The 18,914-nt window shown below is 49.4% G+C and overlaps 1 protein-coding gene across 3 annotated transcripts in view; it reads right to left on the bottom strand.

Moving 5' to 3' along the window:
- Positions 1-6,375, bottom strand: part of Tmem184b (transmembrane protein 184B) — a 43,851-nt gene extending 37,476 nt beyond the window's left edge. Inside the window, exon 1 of one of the 3 annotated variants that reach the window (XM_085678390.2) lies at positions 6,277-6,375. Coding sequence is in view for 2 of the 3 variants with exons in the window: in XM_085678388.2 (XP_085534514.1) it covers positions 6,252-6,260 (9 nt within the window). In the remaining variant the exon portion in view is untranslated. The other 2 variants (XM_085678388.2, XM_085678389.2) reach the window with 2 other exon arrangements.
- Between the last annotated feature and the right edge of the window lie 12,539 nt (positions 6,376-18,914).

Raw genomic sequence — 18,914 nt, 5'->3', positions numbered from 1 at the left:
CTACATGGAACTTATCTCAAACAAACAAACAAACCAGGCATGGTGGTATACACCTTTAAAACCAGCACTTTGGAGGCAGAGACAGGTAGATCTCTGTGAGTCTGAGGCCAACCTAGTCAATGTAGAGAGTCCTAGGCCAGCCAGGAATATACAGGGAAACCCTGTCTAAAATAAATAAATAAAATTATTAAATAAATTAAGTAAATTGCTGGGCATAGTGGCACATGTCTTTAGTCCCATACTCTGAAGGCAGATGGATCTCTGTGAGTTCAAGTCCAGCCCGGTCTATATAATGAGTTCCAGGGACAGTCAGGGCTACGCAGAGAGACCCCTGTCTCAAAAAGCAAAACAAACAAACAAAACCTAAGTAAATCAAGGAAACACACAGGATGCCCTGATCACCATACCTCAAGGATAATCCTGAAGAGCAGAGCCATTAACCGCCCACTGTTCCATTTGCTCCCTCAAAACTGCCTCAGCACCTCGTCAGTGCAGGCTTCATGCCGGACAGGACACCCTGCTAACTGCAGGCAGGAAGATGCCGCTGGATGCCGCCTGCCAGCTGGCTATGTTGCTCTCCCCCACAGCTGGGGCCACACAATCCGGGCAGACCTGTGCCTGAGTGCTCAGGCTAAGTCCAGTCCTGAATGCCCTCCGCATGTGGCTCTGAAAAGCAGAGTTCCATCCAGCAGTGACTGCTACGAACACTGCTGGCTGGGGCTGGAGAGGCGGCTTAGTGATTAAGAGCACTGGCTGCTCTTGCAGAGGATCAGGTTCAGTTCCCAGCACCCTCATGGCAGCTCACAGTTATCTGTAACTCCAGTTCCTAGGGATCCAATACCTGTTTCTGACCTCCCTAGAAACGTGGTACACAGGCAGGCAAACATTCATCTATTCAAAATAAAAATCAATAAATCTTAAAAAACAAAACAAAGAAAGAAACGCTGCCAGTGACTTCTCAGTGTGTGTTGGGCAAGACATATATCCCACACTCCATACAGCAGAAACAGTACAGGAGGAATCAGGAGAAAACTTAAAACTAGGGGGGCCCATTAAGATCCCTCCATAGTGCTCCCAACTCTGTCTTCCCATTATGGCCTCTGAGAAGCAGAAATCACCTTCAAAGAACATGCTAGGTACCGTTGTAAGGCTATGCCGATTTGTAGGGCCACAGGATTGGTTTTGTGACACTGATTAAGATCACTGTATAAGCTGCCCCCTCTGCCTAAAGCTTACTTTCTCCACCCTTCCACACGGTGACATTATAACTGTCACCTCCTCAGAAAAACATCTACCCAGGCAAGACTATACCCTCAAAGCATCCAGGACGATTATAACCCTGTAGCTGGTGTCTCTTCCCCTAGCTGACACACAGGACGCCTGAAGAAATTAAATGGCCTGCAAGGAAACAGCAAAAGCTGGTGAGAACAGGAGAGTCAGCTCAGCCGGTAAAGTATTAGCACATAAGCCTGAGGGCCTGAGTTCGATCCTCAGCACCTTTGTAAAACACTTGTTATTCTAGACGGGAGAAACAGGGACAGGCAAGTCCCTGGGGATCCCTGTCAGCCTGTCAACCTAATCGGAGAGCCCCAGGTCCTAGGGAGAGACCTTGTGGTAAAAAATAAGGTGGTGAGGAACAACGCCCAAGGCTGACCTCTAGCCGTGTACAAGCTGTGCACTAAGGGAAACGACAGCCCTATAATCGCCATGCTATCAGTATTTGTATCCTAACAGATGAGAGACAAACTGCAGCTCCTGTCCTTCCCCAGGCTGGCCTTGAACTCATCCCCCTGCCTCAACCTCCCAAGTAGTGGGATTACATAATGTACAGCAATACCACAACCTTAACTATTTATCTATTTGTTGCTTTATAGCTTGGAACAATTATCTCAATAAAACAAAGTCTCACTATGCAAGCTGGCTGTCCTGGAACTTGCTACCTAGACCAGGCTGGCCTAGAACTCACAGAGATCCATCTACTCTGCCCCTGCCTCCAGAGTGCTGGGATTAAAGGCATGTGCCACCATGCCCAGCTACCTTAATTTTAAAAAACATGAATTACAGCTGGTAAGCAACCTGCCGAAGGACACGGTGCTCACAAAAGCATGGATTTGACCTGCAACTCCTCACTCTCTTTCCAGGTCACCAGAACTGCTGAGCTCATTAGCTCCCTCTCTCCTGCTCTCAATGACCATTTTCAATGCTTCTATGAAGTCTCTAATTTTAAACTTTAGTTTTTTTCATTACTATTATTGTGTGTGTGTCTCTGTGTGTGTGTGTGTGTGTGTGTGTGTGTGTGTGTGTGTGTGCGCGCGCATGCGCACACAGGAATGCCACACCACACATGCAGATGTCAGAAGACAACTTTCAGGAGCTGGTTCTCTCCTTCCACCACAGGCTCTGGGGATCAAAGATGGCTCAGCAGTCTTCACAGCAAGTGCTTTCCCCACTGAGCCACCTCGCTGGCCCAGATTCCTGACAGCTCAACTGCCCATGCTAGGGCACTCAACTTGGTATTCTCCCCCAACTCTCATGCCACGTCCTACAGCCCACAGCCCCCGCCTCCTCACACAGCTGCACTTCAGCAGTTTTCTGCAAAGACCCTCCAGTGGGGCACACACAATCTCACAGCCTCCGTCCAGAGAAGGGATCCGTCTAATTCCTCACACTCTGGTAGGACTGGTAAGTCACTGTATTAAAAGCCAGCCAGCCAGGCCCCTAGCAAAGTAGAGCAGGCAAGTCTTCATGGAGCTCACAGCTACACCCAGCTTGCCTGGCTCTATTACCAGCTCTATCCGCTGTTCCTGAGTGCTCGGAGCACAGACGGTGGATAACAGACCATAAGTCCTAAGGATATTTGAAAGCTGGGATGTGAGAAGCTATGACCTCAGGAGCCCTGGAGAATCAGGAGTTCAGTCCTTAGGAAAACAAGTTCGGGGCTGGTTCAGCAGGTGAAGTGCCTCCTGTCATGTGCGGCACTACATACACTGGGCAGATGGCACATGTCTGTAATCCTAGGCATTTGGGAGGATCAGAAGTTCAAGGTCATCCTCAGCCACATAGTGAATTGAAGTTCTGCCTGGAATACATGAGACCCTGTTCAAATAACAAACCAACCAACCAACAGGTTTTTGTTCAGTGGATCCAAATGACAGAAAGCAGAAGAAGCCAGCAGGAGAGCAGGTAACCGTTCCAAGGGAGGGTCCAGAGGCCTGATCTGGCACAGTAACCTTCGGCCCAGAAGATGCAAAAGAAAACCAGATGCAGAGACTAAAGGGAAACCAGGGACCAAAGAGGCAGCAAACAGGAAGGAGGTAGGTCATCTTGGAGTTATTTGCCAGAATGAAGGAAGCAAGATGCAGGGTGATGATACAGCCTCGTAACACAGGGCTGTGCCTGTCACTTCCTCTCAAACTTTCAAAGGCTTTTTGTTGACCACACCAGGACCAAATCAAAACTCTCTGAGAAGGGATGCATGCCAGGCCTCCATGTCTGCTTGGGGCTCCTGCTACCTAGAGGTCTCCTCTTCCTCCTCAGTACCAAATCCCTAGTCCTTCGGGACCAGCAAGGCATCCAGAACACCCCATGGCAGAGGGGAAGAGCAAGACGGAGATGGGACCAACTCACCTGTGATCTGAAAGGTGAGCCCACCTCACCTGATGGTGGAGATGGAAAGATAATTCATAAAAGCATTCTGAACTGTGCCTGGCACACAGCAAGCACTCAGGAACTGTTGTTCCTGTTGTCCTCTGGGCCCCTTCAGTGCCCTCTTCCTACCACAGGTAGAGCACTGTCTCAAATGTATTAGTTACACACTGGGCTATTTCAGCCAACCCAGGACTCTGGCCTCACTTCCCCGATAGCCAGCAAATTCAGGACACACACGAGATATTCTGTATTTGCTGCCCCCAAAGCCTCGGCCAAGGTCCTGGGGCAGACCCCATATAGAACTCTGAGAGCCCAGATCCAGGCCTCCTAGCACTCACACTAAATCCCCAGTCTCATCTGCTGCTACTCGCTTTCAAAACAATAAAGGACTGTACCCTGCCTTGCCTAGCAGTTTCTACTCCAGGGAGCGTACAGAGAGAAATGAGCACAGCAGGGACTGGAAATAGCACCGAGCCCCTCTTGGGGAGAGGACTGGGCAGGCCGGCCGGCAAACAGGAGCAAAACCTCGAAGATAGAATGTAAGAGAACTGAGGACATGGCTCAGTGGCACAGCGCCTGCCGGGAGTGCCTGAGCCCCGATTCAGTGCACAAGACAGGGAGAAAGAGAGAGAGAGAGAGAGAGAGAGAGAGAGAGAGAGAGAGAGAGAGAGAGAGAGAGCGCAATTCCTAGACAGGAGTCCAGGTCCACAGAACTAGGACAAGCTGGTCACTCCCATCCTTCCCATCTAGAACCCCTTCTACTCCTTCCTAGTTCAACCCCACCGCCCTGGGAGCAACTTACGCAACTTACAATCCGTCCTGCAGGACTGCATAAGGGCACCCAGGCCAGCCCCTAGACGATACTTAGAGCCTCTCCACCCACATTGGCCAGTGGGGTCGCCATCTATGTCCATATCCCCCCCGCAGATGGGGAGCCCCTAGAGGCAGGTAGCAGGTCTGGTCCCTCCATGTTCTACTCCAGGGACATCAAGGAGAAACTGAACATAGCAGGGACTAGAGATAGCCTGGCACACAGTAGATGCTCAGTAAGTTAAGGCAACCTGGCAAGACACAGTTCCTGACTCAAGGATGATGGGTTTCACAGTCTATTTGTATCACGTTGACAAGTGAGTCATTAATGCCCCCCCACCTGCTGCCTCAGTTTCCTCATCCACAACTATGCACAATATGTTACTCACACGGAAAATATACATGAAAAACAAAAAGCCCCTGAGGAATGTCAGTGGCCAGGCTTGGGCTCAACTGTCCTTTCCTGCTGAAGTCTTTTTCGCTGGCCTGTTCCCCAACACCCAGCTCTAAACCCACCTCTGCACTCCTCTGCCTTTGCCTTGCATTTCTGGAATCCCTGAAGTTACTTATTTCGAAGTCAGTTTCTGCCCAGCCACCTGAGAGTTCCCAGATCATCCAATCTGTGTCCTGGTGAACACCACCTTTCCCTTCCAACTCCGGCACAACACAGAACTCTCAAGATGTTCAGATGTGCAAAGAGCCCAAGGGCCCACCATGTTGACATGGGAAGGGGTACTGTGAACAGCCTGCCAAGAAAGCCAGACCTCAGGAGGAGGTAGTGGTGGTGCACACCTTTAATCCCAGGTCTCCCAGTTTGAGGCCAGCCTGGTCTACAGAGTGAGTTTCAGGACAGCCAGGGCTACACAGAGAAACCCTGTCTTGAAAAACAAAACAAAAAGAAAAAAGAAAAGAAAAAAAAAGGAAAGCTGGACCTCTAAGACCTGCACCTTCACTGATGCTACCGCCACCACCGTGTGTGTGTGTGTGTGTGTGTGTGTGTGTGTGTGTGTGTGTGTTGGCTGAGTCTGCAAGCATTAGCCTCCAGGGCACAGATTGTTACTTCTCTCCTTACACACAGCACCTGGCAGCCAAATGAATAATACATGGCCCTTCACCTCACACACAGGTATCAGGCAGGCAGACACCTGCTTTGCCCTACCACAGCCTGCAAGGGAGGAAAGGATGAGATGTCCGGCCTCATACAGTCCCCCAGAAAAGCTACAGACTAGAAATCCCGGCCCATTCTCCAGACTCCGTTGCCTTGCAACTGCCTGGAGCCCCTTGGCGCTAGGTCTTAGTCAAGCAAAGTGTCCAAGGGCGTGCCCAGGAAAATAGGCACAACACACAGGTCGGATGCACACTCTCAAACCAATCTCTAGGGTTCCTTTGAACACCGACATCCTGGGGTTCCCGGATTCCTATCTGTCCCCATCCAAATCCACTTGACCTGTGGGCAAGGCTCACGCTTGTACCGCTCCGAGGGCCGACCACCTGGCCAGGTCAAGGCCACCGCACACGAGACGGACGCCTCGACGTGCCCTTCGGCCGTGCCAGGCTGGATGCAGCACACCCACCGCGGTGCCCACAGTCCCATCGGTACGAGACTGGACCCCGCGCCGCCCATCCCTGCTCCCCTACGGGAAGGTTCAATTACTCTCAGGGCCCCGCCACGCTGGCGGAGCGGGCACACCCACGGGCCGCGCGGGGGCCTATGAGTCCCTTCCTCCCCGCGGGGAGCCCCCAACGAGGGTCTCTCCCCAAGTAGCAACCCTGGCCGGTTGCTCCCCGCTCACCCCGCGCATCCCGCCGCCCGGGTACCTCAAGAGCCCATGGCGCTGGCGACTGCGGGCGGAGCAGGCGGCGCCGCAGCCCGGCACCCTCGCCGCTGCTGGCGCGTCCTGAGCCCAGCCGAGTGCCGCCTCGACGCGCCTGCGCGCTGGCAGCGCCGCTGGCGGGGGCGGGGCCGGAGCGCGCGACTGAGGTCACTCGGCGAGCCTTAAAGGGGACGCGCGCTGCGAAGCCCCACGACCGAATCTTGGGTCAGGAGGACGGCTCTGTCCTCTCGCAACTCACAGACGCTCTGGGAGAGACCTAAGGCCCAGATTTCCGAGTCCCACCCATCACGGTCCTGGGATACACAGACTGACCCACTGGGTACAGACTCTGCCCTGAACACCCGCGGGCTGGCTAGCGCTTCAATTCTCTGAAGCCTTTCCTGCGCCTACGCTGAAGGCGAAAGGAGATCTAGTGACCATTTGCGACGTGTAGGGTGGGTGTAGGACTATGGAACGGGCATCCACGGAGTGTTTTGTGCAGTTGTTCAAAACGAAACTGCAAAGCACCAAAAGAGGCTTTTTTCCCCCCATTCCACCCAGCTCCCGTGTGTTCTGCCCCACCTCGTTCCAGGCCGCCTAAGTAACCGAATTCTGCAAGTGTCGTTCCAGCCCCCTACCCCATTTTGATCTGCGAGGTCCCAAACGTCTTACCCAGTTAACTGAAATGCGTAATATGCAACCAAGTTTATTTTTATCTCCAGCTCCAACTGTCTACCGACGCCTCTTACTTAAGAGGGCTCAGCAGCCTCCCCTCCCACAGCATTCCTGCATCTCTGCTTCCAGTCCCCAGGTCAGAAGGTCTGGAATCATCCTTGAATCCCCTCCCACCCCAGTCCGTTTGGGTAGAACATTCTGTACCCCTAGACTCTGACCCCCTACACCCCACCCCACTCCTGCCATGTGATTCAGGCTCTGTCCAGGTATTGTGAACTAAGACTGCTCGGGTTTTCCAACCTTGTCCTCTGCCAATCTGTCAATGTGGGAATTAGAGGGATTCCTTTAAAGTCTAGGTCTAAACTAGACAGTGGTGGCACATGTCTTTAACCCCAGTACACAGGCAGGCAGTTCAAGGGCAGCCTGATCTACAGAGGGAATTCCAGGGCTACACGGAGAAATCCTGTCTCAAAAAACAAACAAAAAAAAAAAACAAATAAAAAATAAACAAAAAAGTTGAGGAGCATTCATTAGACACTGGGTTTGATTTGTTATGCCACAAAAATAAAATTAAATAAATAAATAAATAAAGCAAAACCCAAGCTGCACTAAAGCATTTTGCTCAAAAGCCTCCACTAGTTCCTCACTAAATCCCAGATAGACGCCAACATCTTCAGATGTCTGCACAGGCCCTGGTCTGGCATTCTCCCTCCCAAGGCATGCCTGACTCCACCTCCTTTCCCTGGACAGGAGAAAGGAGGCCTCTTGCTGTCCCCACAGTCAGGGAAGGCAACCCTTCACTCTTTCTCCTAAAAGCAGCTGTGCTAAACTCCTTGGTTCACCAAGGTACACTGGGCAGGATCATTCCTGTGTTCTGGGGTTGGTGTCTTTCCTGGGACCAGGAAAAGTGAGAGTGTAGCAAGGGCAGAGATGTCTGACCCTTCGTTTCCTGACAGAAACCGGTATGGCAGACGTGCAGAAAGTATCTGTAACATGTACAAATAAAATAACTAGGTCCAAAGGGGAAAACCCCGTGCAGGACGGAAGGCGGCTCAGCAGGTAATTAATAGAGCTTGCCCACCTGAGTTCAACCCCTAGGTCATACATGGTTGAAAGAGAAAACCAGCTCCTACAAGTTGTCCTCTGACTTACATGCACACACAGTGACACAAACACTAGACGGATAGATAGATAGATAGATAGATAGATAGATAGATAGATAGATAGACAGACAGACAATAGATAGATAGATAGATAGATAGATAGACGATAGATAGATAGATAGACAGACAGACAATAGATAGATAGATAGATAGACAATAGATAGATAGATAGACGATAGATAGACAGATAGACAGACAGACAGACAATAGATAGATAGATAGATAGATAGATAGATAGATAGACAGACAATAGATAAATAGATAGATAGATAGACAGAGGATAGATAGACGATAGATAGACAGATAGATAGATAGATAGATAGATAGATAGATAGATAGATAGATAGATACATGATAGATAGATAGATAGATAATAGACGATAGATAGATAGATAGATAGATAGATAGATAGATAGATAGAGATAGACAATAGATAGAGAGAGAGAGATAGATATTTTTTCAAACATAAAAAAGCCAGGAATAGTAGCACACACCTTTAATTGTATCACTTGAGAAACAGAAACCAGTGGGTCTCTGTGAGTTCAAGGCCAGTGATAGTGGGACAGTCACTCAGAAAAATAAATAAGCTGGATAGTGGTGGCACACACCTTTAATCCTAGCACTTAGGAGACAGATATAAGTGAATTTCTTAGTTCAAAGCCAGCCTGGACTACAGAACAAGTTCCAGAACAGACAGGGCTACACAGAGAAACCCTGTCTCAAAAATCCAAAAGATAAATAAGTAAATAATCAGAAAGGAAGGAAGGAAGGAAGGAAGGAAGGAAGGAAGGAAGGAAGGAAGGAAGGAAGAAAGAAAGGAAGGAACGAAGGCATCTTTCCAACCCAGGTCTGAAATCCCTGTTTATTCACAACTTCCTGGTTCCCCCTCCAGACCTGCTAAGCTCTCTAGGGCAAAGTCCTTGCCCCCAGCTCTCACCGCATCACATCAACCCCACTTACAAACCAGACTCACTCTGACAGCTCCTGTCCCTTCCAGAGTGTTGGGCCAAACTACATCCAAATACAGATTTTTAGTCCCTGTTGCCCAGGGTTACACAGTCTCTCAACTTACAGAAACCTTGTCTGGCAGAGGCACAGGCAGGTGGTGGTCAGAAAAGGCCCCCAAGACAGAAAGTCACCTAACCTGGTAAAGAGGGTGGAGAGAGTGCGGGGCTGTTTACTCCTCTTTGAAAGAAAACTCCACTCACCACTTAGGCTGTGTAACAAGGAGCTGGGGGCCAGCCTTTTCTCCAAGTCTTCAGCCACCACCCTGCTCCAACCTCTAGGCCAATATCCTTTATACCTGCCCATCAATGACAAAGGAACATCTTTCCCCACCCGCAGCTCCGCCCCCTTTCTATTCTGAGACCCACCAGCTTTCTTCAGGGACCACAGCAGGTACCAGCTTCTTGTTCCTTTTCCTCCTGTTTGTTCACTTTTTCCGCCACAGGGACTAGAACCCAGGGCCTCTGCAGGCAGGGCACGCTGCTGTACCGCTGAGCCGGGCCACAGCTGGTCTGTCCTTGGTCCTGCTTTGAGACAGGGCCTCGTTCGGTTGTTCAGTTCAGCCTGGGATTTACTATGCAGCCCACATTGACCTCTAATTTATGGTGATGCTTTCCTTAGCCTCCCAGACTGTGAAGTTACAGACAGCTCCCTGTTCTTTTTGAGTTCATTTTCCCCTAAGGAAATCTTAGAAACAACCTGGCAGCCACCAAAGAAAGGCTAAAGAAACTGGATGGGTGATCCATACAATGACATTCAAGTAGAGATTGAAACCTCTCTCTCTCTCTTGCTTTTTTTGGTGTTTTTTGTTGTTGTTGTTGTTGTTGTTGTTGTTTGTTTTGTTTTGTTTTGTTTTTTTGAGACAGGGTTTCTATATTTGGAGCCTGTCCTGGAACTCACTCTGTAGACCAGGCTGACTTGGAATTCACAGAGATCCACCTGCCTCTGCCTCCCGAGTGCTGGGATTAAAGGCGTGCACCACCACACACTGTTGGGATAATAGCCTCTTTTTATTTTTGTTATGATGATGATGATGATGATGATGATGATGATGATGATGATGATGATGTGTATGAGTGGCTTGGCTGCATGTACATGCCTGGTGCTCTCACAAGGTGTCAGGACCCCTGGAACTGGAGTCACAGACGGTTGTGAATTGCCATGGGTGTGCTGGGAATTGAACTTAGATCCTCTAAAAATATCAGCCAGTGCTCTTAACTGATGAGCCATCTTGTCAACCCCCTTAAAATTGTCTCTTAATGCAGTTGGAGAAAGGTTCAGTCCTTAAGGGCATGTACTGCTCTTGCAGAGCACAGAAAATTCAGTTTACAGCTTCGCTGCTGTGGCCTGCATGGCATCAGCACTCATGCATGTGTGTGTGTATGTGCGCGCGCACACACATATGCACACACATATATAGTGATATCACACATTTATAGTGGTATTATTAATAAATAAAGCTTGCTTGAAAATCAGAGGGTAAAACTAAGCCACTAGAAGGCAGGCAGTGATGGCACACACCTTTAATCCCAGGATGTGGGAGGCAGAGGCAGAGGGATCTCTGTGAGTTCAAGGACACCCTAGGCTACACAAGATCAATACAGAAATGGATCCATGTGGTGGTGGCTCATACCTTTAATCCCGGTACTAGTGGGTCACACACCTTTAATCCCAGCACCAAAGGGGAATATAAAATGGGACGAGACAGAGCTCAGGGCTCAGTCTGCAGCCGCCCATCCTTGGGAGAGGTAAGACTTCTCCTATGGCTTGGCTGTTTTGCTTTTCTGATCTTCAGCTTGAACCCCAGTATCTGTCTCTGGGTTTTCATTATTCATGCTACACACATATACAAAGTTAAAAGTAATTATACAATCTAAAAACATAGTCTCTCAACATGGTTAGTCTGGTCGTGGAGGAAATTACTAGGGATCGTATCATATGATAAAGGTCAGAAGAAGTTTGTGTGGCGGCCTGGCCTGAACTCTATTTTTAAAAGGCACTGAGAGGAAAAGGTCGGCAGGAGCTGTAGCAGATGGGCTGTCAAAGCATCCGCGCAAGTGGCAGAGTTGTGAGTAGTGATTTTTTTTTTAATTTTCCATAATTTGTTTTCCAAAGCGTGCAATATCTCCGAACTTAGCGAAGAGTTATTTCAGGAAGTGATGCCTTGTCCCATCTGTGTTTTCTTCCCATTGTGCATCGCATGTCATCTGTCTGCTGCGGAGACAGAGGCCCTCTGTGGGGTGGGGATGCAGGGTCACTGTCTCTCTGCATGCTCCCATGCCCGGCTCAGAAAAGAGTCACAGACAAGTCTACCCAATACTGAAAAGAAGACTGAAGTCCAGTGGCAGGTTCCGCCTCGTTCCTGTCCATTCCTGGCTCCTCTGTACGGAGGTATGGAGGGGAGAGCAGGGGCCTCTGGTATGCATGCTGATGAGGGGCCCGGCTCACCCACAGCCTCTGTGTGATCCTTGTGTCTACAGGTACACTGTAGGAGACCAAGTCAGGTGACCAGAGAGTCCATATGCAGGCAGGAGTCTTCCCAGCAGAATGGCCTTAGGCCTGTAACTTTGTTCTCTGAGCCTAAGTTTTCCCACCTTTCAGTATTTTGCTGCTGTGTCCAGAGCAGTGGCTGCTGAAACTCCGATTTAAGCCCTGTCAGAATCAAACCTTCTGGTGGCAGCAGACTGGCATGAAAATACAAAGTAAGCTAAACACAGATGTGATGGGCTCACTTACGCTCAAGGTGGAGGATTTGAGGGCTACAATACAGGGTCAAACAGGGTGCCTTGCTTTTTCTGTCTCTTGCTCACTCTCCCACTGTGTGTGTGTGTGTGTGTGTGTGTGTGTGTGTGTGTGTGTGTGTGTCTGTGTTGGCTGCATTCCCAGCTGGCCTTTCACCCCATGACTGAGAGTGTACCTCTTTCCCAAGAATTCCAGTTGTCCCAGGATTGCCTGATTGGCCCGGCTTGTGATAAGGGTCCCATCTCTGAGCCAATCATTGAAGAGAGGAAATGCCCTGTGATGAGCCAAAGGTCAGGCCTCAAGAGACAGTGGGCGGGGTGAGTTCTTCTGAACCCAGGGACCTCTGGGGGAAGGGTGGCAGGATTACAACTGAGGGGAGAAGGAGCACGGGGAAGAAACTGCCTGGGGGTGGGGGAGCAGATCAGGAAGTTGAGGCCACTCTCCTAGGCTCACCCAGAAAAGAAGAGCCTGTGGGACTGATGCTTCTTCACCCAGAGCAGAGAAACAGGAAGTAGGGCAAAGCCATCAGGATGGGGTGGTTCTTTGGAGGCCCATAGCCTGTACAGTGGCCAAACCACCTGGTTTGAAGCCCAGCTCTGCCATCGAGGCAGAGCAACCTTGGGCAAGTCCTTCAGCCCCGGGAAACCTCTGCTTCCTCAGCTGCCTCAGAAGCCCTCTTTCAGGGCCAGTGCCACAGTCTGGTTACACGAAAGCATGTCTATGACATCAGCACTTGAGAAGCAGAGGCAGAAGGATCAGGAATTCAAATCTGGCTTTGGATACACAGCAAGTGCAAGGCTAGCCTCAGGTATGTGAGACCCTGTCTCCAAAACCTGAAAAATAAAAGGAGCAGAGCTGCAGCAGCTCCCGCCTACGTCCCAGACACTTACAGCTTGAAGTAGGAGGACTGACGCAAGCATGAAGCTAGCCTAGGCTACATGATGAGTGCAGGTTACCCTGGCCTGCAGGGTAAGAGCCTGTCTCCAAAGAGAGGAGCTGGTGAGACGGCTCAGTAAGAAAAGCTGCTTGCTGCCCAAGCCTGATGACCTGAGTTCAGTCCTGGATCCCACCTGTAAAAGGAGAGAACAGACTCTTGCAAGTTGTCCTTTTATGCATGTGTGCACACAAAATCAATAAATGCAATAAAAAGCAGGGAGAGAAGCATGAGGAGAGGAAGAGAGGTGACTAGAGAGGATAAGAGAAGGGAAGAATAGAGCTGGCCTGGCGCGAAATTGAGTCTAAGGTTAGCCTGGGCTACAGAGTGAGCATAAGGTTAGCCTGGGCTACAGAGTGAGTTTGAGGATAGTCTAGGCAACTTTATGAGATTCTATCTCAAAACAAAAAGTAAAAGAAAGGTTGGGTCTCTAACTTGGTGGTGAGGTTTCCACTTGTTTCGTATACACGGGATCTTAAGTTCAACCTCCAGTACAGAAGGAAAAGTAAGAACTGGAGAGACGGCTCAGCGGTTAAGGACTAGAGTTCAGTTTCCAGCATCCATGTTGGGCAGCCCAAGACCACCTGTAACTCTAGTTCCAGAGACCCTGACCTCCTCTTCTGCCTTCTACGCACACCTGAGCACACGAGACATATACAGACACACATACACATAAATATAAATAAATCGTTTTTAACAAAAGGAAAATATTCATAAAACACACACTGGGCATCTCATTTGTGTAAACTCGTGTGTGATTTAAAATGTGTGGACAGTTTCTTTCTTTAAGATATTTTATGGGCACACCTTTAATCTCAGCGCTCCAAAGACAGAGGTTGACACAGGTCAACCTGGTTTGCACAGTGAGGTCAGGCCAGCCAGGGCTACACAATGAGATATGTCTCATGTCTCAAACAAAGAGAAAATTACATGTATGTATTTGTTGTTGTTGTTTTTGAGACATGGTTTCTCTGTGTAATAGCCTGGCTGTCCTGGAACTCACTCTGTAGACCAGGCTGGTCTCAAACTCACAGAGATCTGCCTGCCTCTGCCTCCAGAGAGTGCTGAGATTAAAGGCATGCACCACCACCACCTGACTGAAAAAAAAATTTTAAATTATTTTATGAATTATGTGCATGTGTGTGCATGTGTCTTTGTGTGGGTTTGTGCAGTTGCCTGCAGAGGTCACAGGGGTCAGGAACTATATAGTTATAGGCAGCCATAAGCTGCCTTTTGTGAGTGGTGGGACTTGAACTCAGAAAAGGGAATCAGATCCCTTGGAACTGGAGTTAAAGAGTCACAGAGCTTTGTTAGCTTAGTGAGCAACAGTGACTGCCACTTGACAGATGAGAAAACCCAGGCACAAGGATTCAGGGTAGAAAGTCCTGAGTGGCCTTGTACACAGTGAGCCTAATGACAACTTGTGAAATGAATCTAGGACACGTTCCCACCCCCTGAACTGGTGACCAGTCAGCATTAGAAAACCCAGGCTGTCCTTGTTGAAGTAGTGACATTTGCGGTGACATCTAGGGCACAGGTGGTCAATAGAAAACAGAACAAGGCTGCTTGGGGGGAACATCTGGGGATGTGTGAATGAGTCAGTGATGTAAGCCCACGTTGGAGACCCAGAGAACTCTCTGTGTCTCCCAGCTGCACCCATACCTGTCCCTAGAACACTGGAGGGGTGAAGTCCTCTGCTAAAGCAGTCGGCACCGACAGACAGGCTAAGGGACGTGCAGGTCCAGGGTTGGGCTGCGCCCGGCAGCTGGGAGTGAGAAACAAACAAGGCCCTTAGGAAAGGAAGCTGATGGTTTATCCTTGTCGGTGTGAAGGGATTTAGAACCTCTGGGTGTGACTCTAGACACCTCCAGGTGTGTCTCTAGAAAGCTTTAACTGAAGAGGGCAGCATTGTCCTACTGACGGGATAGAGGGAGCCAGTGAGCTGAGCCCCAGCCTTCATCTCTCCTGGCTTCCTGACTGGGTGCAGTGTGTGCACTTCCCGCTCCGGGTGCCATGATGCCCCACCGTGATGGGCCCAAATATGATTTTCCTTCCTTAAACTGTGTCAGACATTTTGTCACAACAGGAAGAAAAGCTACTAATACAGGAGAAATCCCCCTGAACATGCAGGAGATATGTAGGGAGCTGAGAAGTTAGTACGGGAGGCCTGGGTGTCCCAAGTCTAGAGTTGACTTTATTTGTTAAGCCTTCTGCCTGCCCAGGGTAAATCTGACTTCAAAGGCAAGGGTGGGGCTCACCAGAATCACAGGTGCTTTGAAGGTGCTGGATGAGAAGCCTGGGAGGTATAATTACCTGAGAAGCTTTCTCCAAAGGCAGGGAGGAGCCCTGCTGCTGCCAACCAGCACCACGGGAAGGGGTCTCCAGTGAGGCCTCCTTAAAGGGACAGTGTTCTTCACTGCAGCCTCCAGGATGACTCTTTAACACCATCAGGAGGACTGTTTGCTGAGCGAGGCCTACCTGTGTGGAAGGCAACGTACTAAACTGGGAAGCCATCCTGTCCCAGCAGCCTATGGTGCATGGGCACACAGCTGCATGAGACCCTTTTATTCGCATAAAAGGAGCCATGAGGCTGGAGCGATGGCTCAGCGGTTAAGAGTGAATTCTGCTCTTCCAGAGGACCTGAGCTTGGTTCTCAGTGGCCTCTCCAGCTTCAGGGGATCTGACACTTTCTTCTGGCCTTTGAGGGCACATGCACACATATGTGGTGTACATTCCCACAGACACATACACTCAAATATGTATGTATGTATGTATGTATGTATTTGGTTTTTTGACACAGGGTTTCTCTGTATAATAGTCCTGGCTGTCTTGGAACTTGCTCTATAGACTACTTTGGCCTCAAATTCAGATACTTGCCAGCCTCTGCCTCCCAAGTATTGGCATTAAAGGTGTGTGCCACCACCAACAGGCAGAGTGTATGTGTATATATAAAAGAAATATATATATTTCTTTTAAAGATTCTAAAGGGAGGCTGAGCAGTGGTGGCGCATGCCTTTAATCCCAGAACTCTGGAGGCAGAGGCAGGCGGATCTCTGTGAGTTTGAGGCCAGCCTACAAAGAGCTACAGTCTACAAGACTGTAGTCTACAGTCAGTCTACAAGAGCTAGTTCCAGGACAGGCTCCAAAGCTACAGAGAAACCCTGTCTCGAAAAAAAAAACGAAAAACAAAAAAACAAAAAACAAACAAAACAGATTTTAAAAGGAATCTGGTCAATGGAGACTTCTTTTCTGCCAGCCTCAAAGCTGCTCGAAACCACTGTCCATCACCTTTATTCCAGGCCCTCTAGATGCTCTGCCCCTCCTCAGAGCCCCTGCCCACCTCCTAGCTTTCTCTCTGTGCTCTCATATCCTCCTGCAATGTAACCAGGCAGTTCAAGCATCCCTGCCTCCTGCCTAGGTAGTGACCATAAATAAGAATTCTCTAGTCCTAGTTCCAGTCTCCCTGCCACGACTGCCCTCAAATGAACATCCGTCAATGTCTGCTTCAACTCACAGAGGAGCTGGCGGCAGTCAGGCGAGTGGGTACTGAGGTAGTCGAGACAGCAGTATCTGAGGGACTTGTGTGTTCCCGTTAGAGATGAGGAAGCCAGATCTCAGGGACGATGTGGAGATGATTGCTCATGCCTGTAATCTTAGCCAAGACAGAATAGCTGTGCATTAAAGGCTACCCTCGGCTACAGAGTGAGAAGACACTGCCTCTGCCAAGTGCAACCTTTAATCTCAGCACTCGGGAGGCAGAGGAAGGTGGATCTCTGTGAGTTTGAGGCCAGCCTGGTCTACACTCTTAGAGTGAGTTCCAAAACAGCCAGGGAGGTAATACAGAGAAATCCTCTCGAAAAACCAAAAAGGAAAACAAAACAAAACACAACAACAAAAAAAACAAATAGACGGAGAGACAGTGTCTGAAAAAAAAAAGGAAGGAAGAAAAAGAAAGAGAGAAAGAAAAAGAAATAGAAAGGGTGTGCAGAGATAGCTCCCAGTGGTTAGGGGCACTACTGCTCTTGCTGAAGACTGGAGTTTGGTTCCCAGCACCCACACCAGATGAAGGGGCTCACACTGCCTGGAACTGTCACCTCCAAAGGATCCAACACCCTTTCTGGACTTCTTAGATACCTGCATAAACATGTGTATACATTATACATGTAACATTAGTTTGAAAAAAAATTAAAAAGAAGAAAGTTTGGAAATGATTGTCAACAGTGTCTGCTGCCTGAAGGTGGAGACCTGAGTTCTATGCCTAGCACCCATTTTGAGCCAGGTCTGGCAGCACACACCTATAGCACCAGTGCTGGGCAAGTGGACACAGGCTGGTATCAGTCTAGCCATCCAGAGAGGTCTGACTCTCAGAAAATAAATTAGACAGCAATAGAGGAAGACACTCAACATCAGCCTTTGGCCTCTGTGTGAGTTCATGCATACATGCACGCTAACTGCTTGCACATTTACACACACACACACACACACACACACACACACACGCACGCACGCACGTGCACATACACACTACTATGCCTACACCTGCTTGCAGATAGCAGGAAGTAGAAGAGCCTTCTTGGGTTCAGGTCAGCATCTGCATAAAGAGACCTCGGCCTCCTCAGCTGCCATGGCTTGCCTAACTTCTCCCGTTGCCTCCCTACCCCCACCCCAGAATGTCAAGTGAGACCAAACCTCAAGGTCTCCTTTCCACTTGTTTTCCCTGCTGGGAACAATGCTCTCCCACTCAACGCTGGTGAACTTCTACTCCCATTTCAAGACCCAGGGCAAGCATCTTTGTAACATCTCCGTTCCATATACCTTCCCTTCTTCCTTGGGCCCAGCTTGGCCAGGGGCCACCCCCAGGACTCTCATGCTGTCAGTAGAATCCAAGGCCTCGTATATTCTGAGCGGGAGCTCTACTACTGAGACACATCCCAGCTCACAGCGTGTTCTAGCGTGGGATGAACCACTTCCTCACCTGAGTCTTGGCCCTTGACAAACACGTACAGGTGCCTGGCTACAATAAAGGTTCAGTGACTGGAGCAGGAATTTGTTTCATCGTCTTGGTAGATGACATCCACAAGATGGGAATCATGGGACAGTAGCCTTGCCAGGGTGTCACGGCTCAGCACAGGTGCCCTCTGTGAACTTAGTCATGGCCATCTACACTCTTAATTAGTCCTGACAGTTCTTGGAAGTGGACATCATCAACCTTCTCTTGCACAAGAGCTATCTAAGATGGTGTCTGGGGTCACAGAATGGGTCACCTGGTTCTCTGGAATCCATCCCTGGGCACCCTGCTCCACCTCTGCCCAGCATACCTCTGAGCCCCACTATTATGTTAGCTGCATGAGAGGCAATGACTCACGGGTGCATGGCTGCCCTCGGTCTGAGTTAAAACTTCCTGCTGTTTATTTAGCCTGTGTAATTAACTGTGTGGCTGATGTGTCCTCTGGACTCAATGTCGCTTCCCTCGAACATCCAGAGAGAGGACGCAAGGTTGGGGAGAAGCAGGGTGGCTCAGACAGGGCGGACTCTGTTGTAACTTCTCTGGGGTTTAGCTTTTGTGTTTTGGGGAGACAGGGTCTACTTGTTTGCACCCCAGGCTCATCCCATTGAGCACGTGTCACAGTCTACCTTGCTCTGATTATGGTTGTTGTTCAGCGTGACTTTCATATATATAAACATTTCACTCCAGATAAATTAAGCCAAATTGGGGGGTGGAGCACTAGCTCATTAAAACCGATGAGACAGCCACACAATGGATGATTTCAAGTCACGTTTGAGCTCTGTACTCTGACAACACACCCAGATACATCCTAAGAACGAGGAAATAGATTTTTAAGTTATTTACCCCTTGTGTGTGTGTGTGTGTGTGTGTGTGTGTGTGTGTGTATACACACACATTTTTTTAAAAAAATTATTTATTTACTTTCAAGGTCTTGCTATAAAGCCTGGGCTGGCCTGAAACTACATAGACCAGGCTGGCCTGGAACTCACAGAGATCCCACCTGTCTCTGCCTCCTGAATGCTGTGATTAAAGGTGTATGCCACCACCACCACCACTGTCACCACCGCAGGCTCAGAGGCTGCATTTAATAAGACCCCAAGTGCCACTGTGGACCT

The sequence above is a fragment of the Myodes glareolus genome, chromosome 19 (genome assembly GCF_982192425.1).
Source record: "Myodes glareolus chromosome 19, mMyoGla1.1, whole genome shotgun sequence".
In the NCBI taxonomy this organism is placed as follows: domain Eukaryota; kingdom Metazoa; phylum Chordata; class Mammalia; order Rodentia; family Cricetidae; genus Myodes; species Myodes glareolus.
This window is presented reverse-complemented; position numbering and strand designations above follow the sequence as displayed.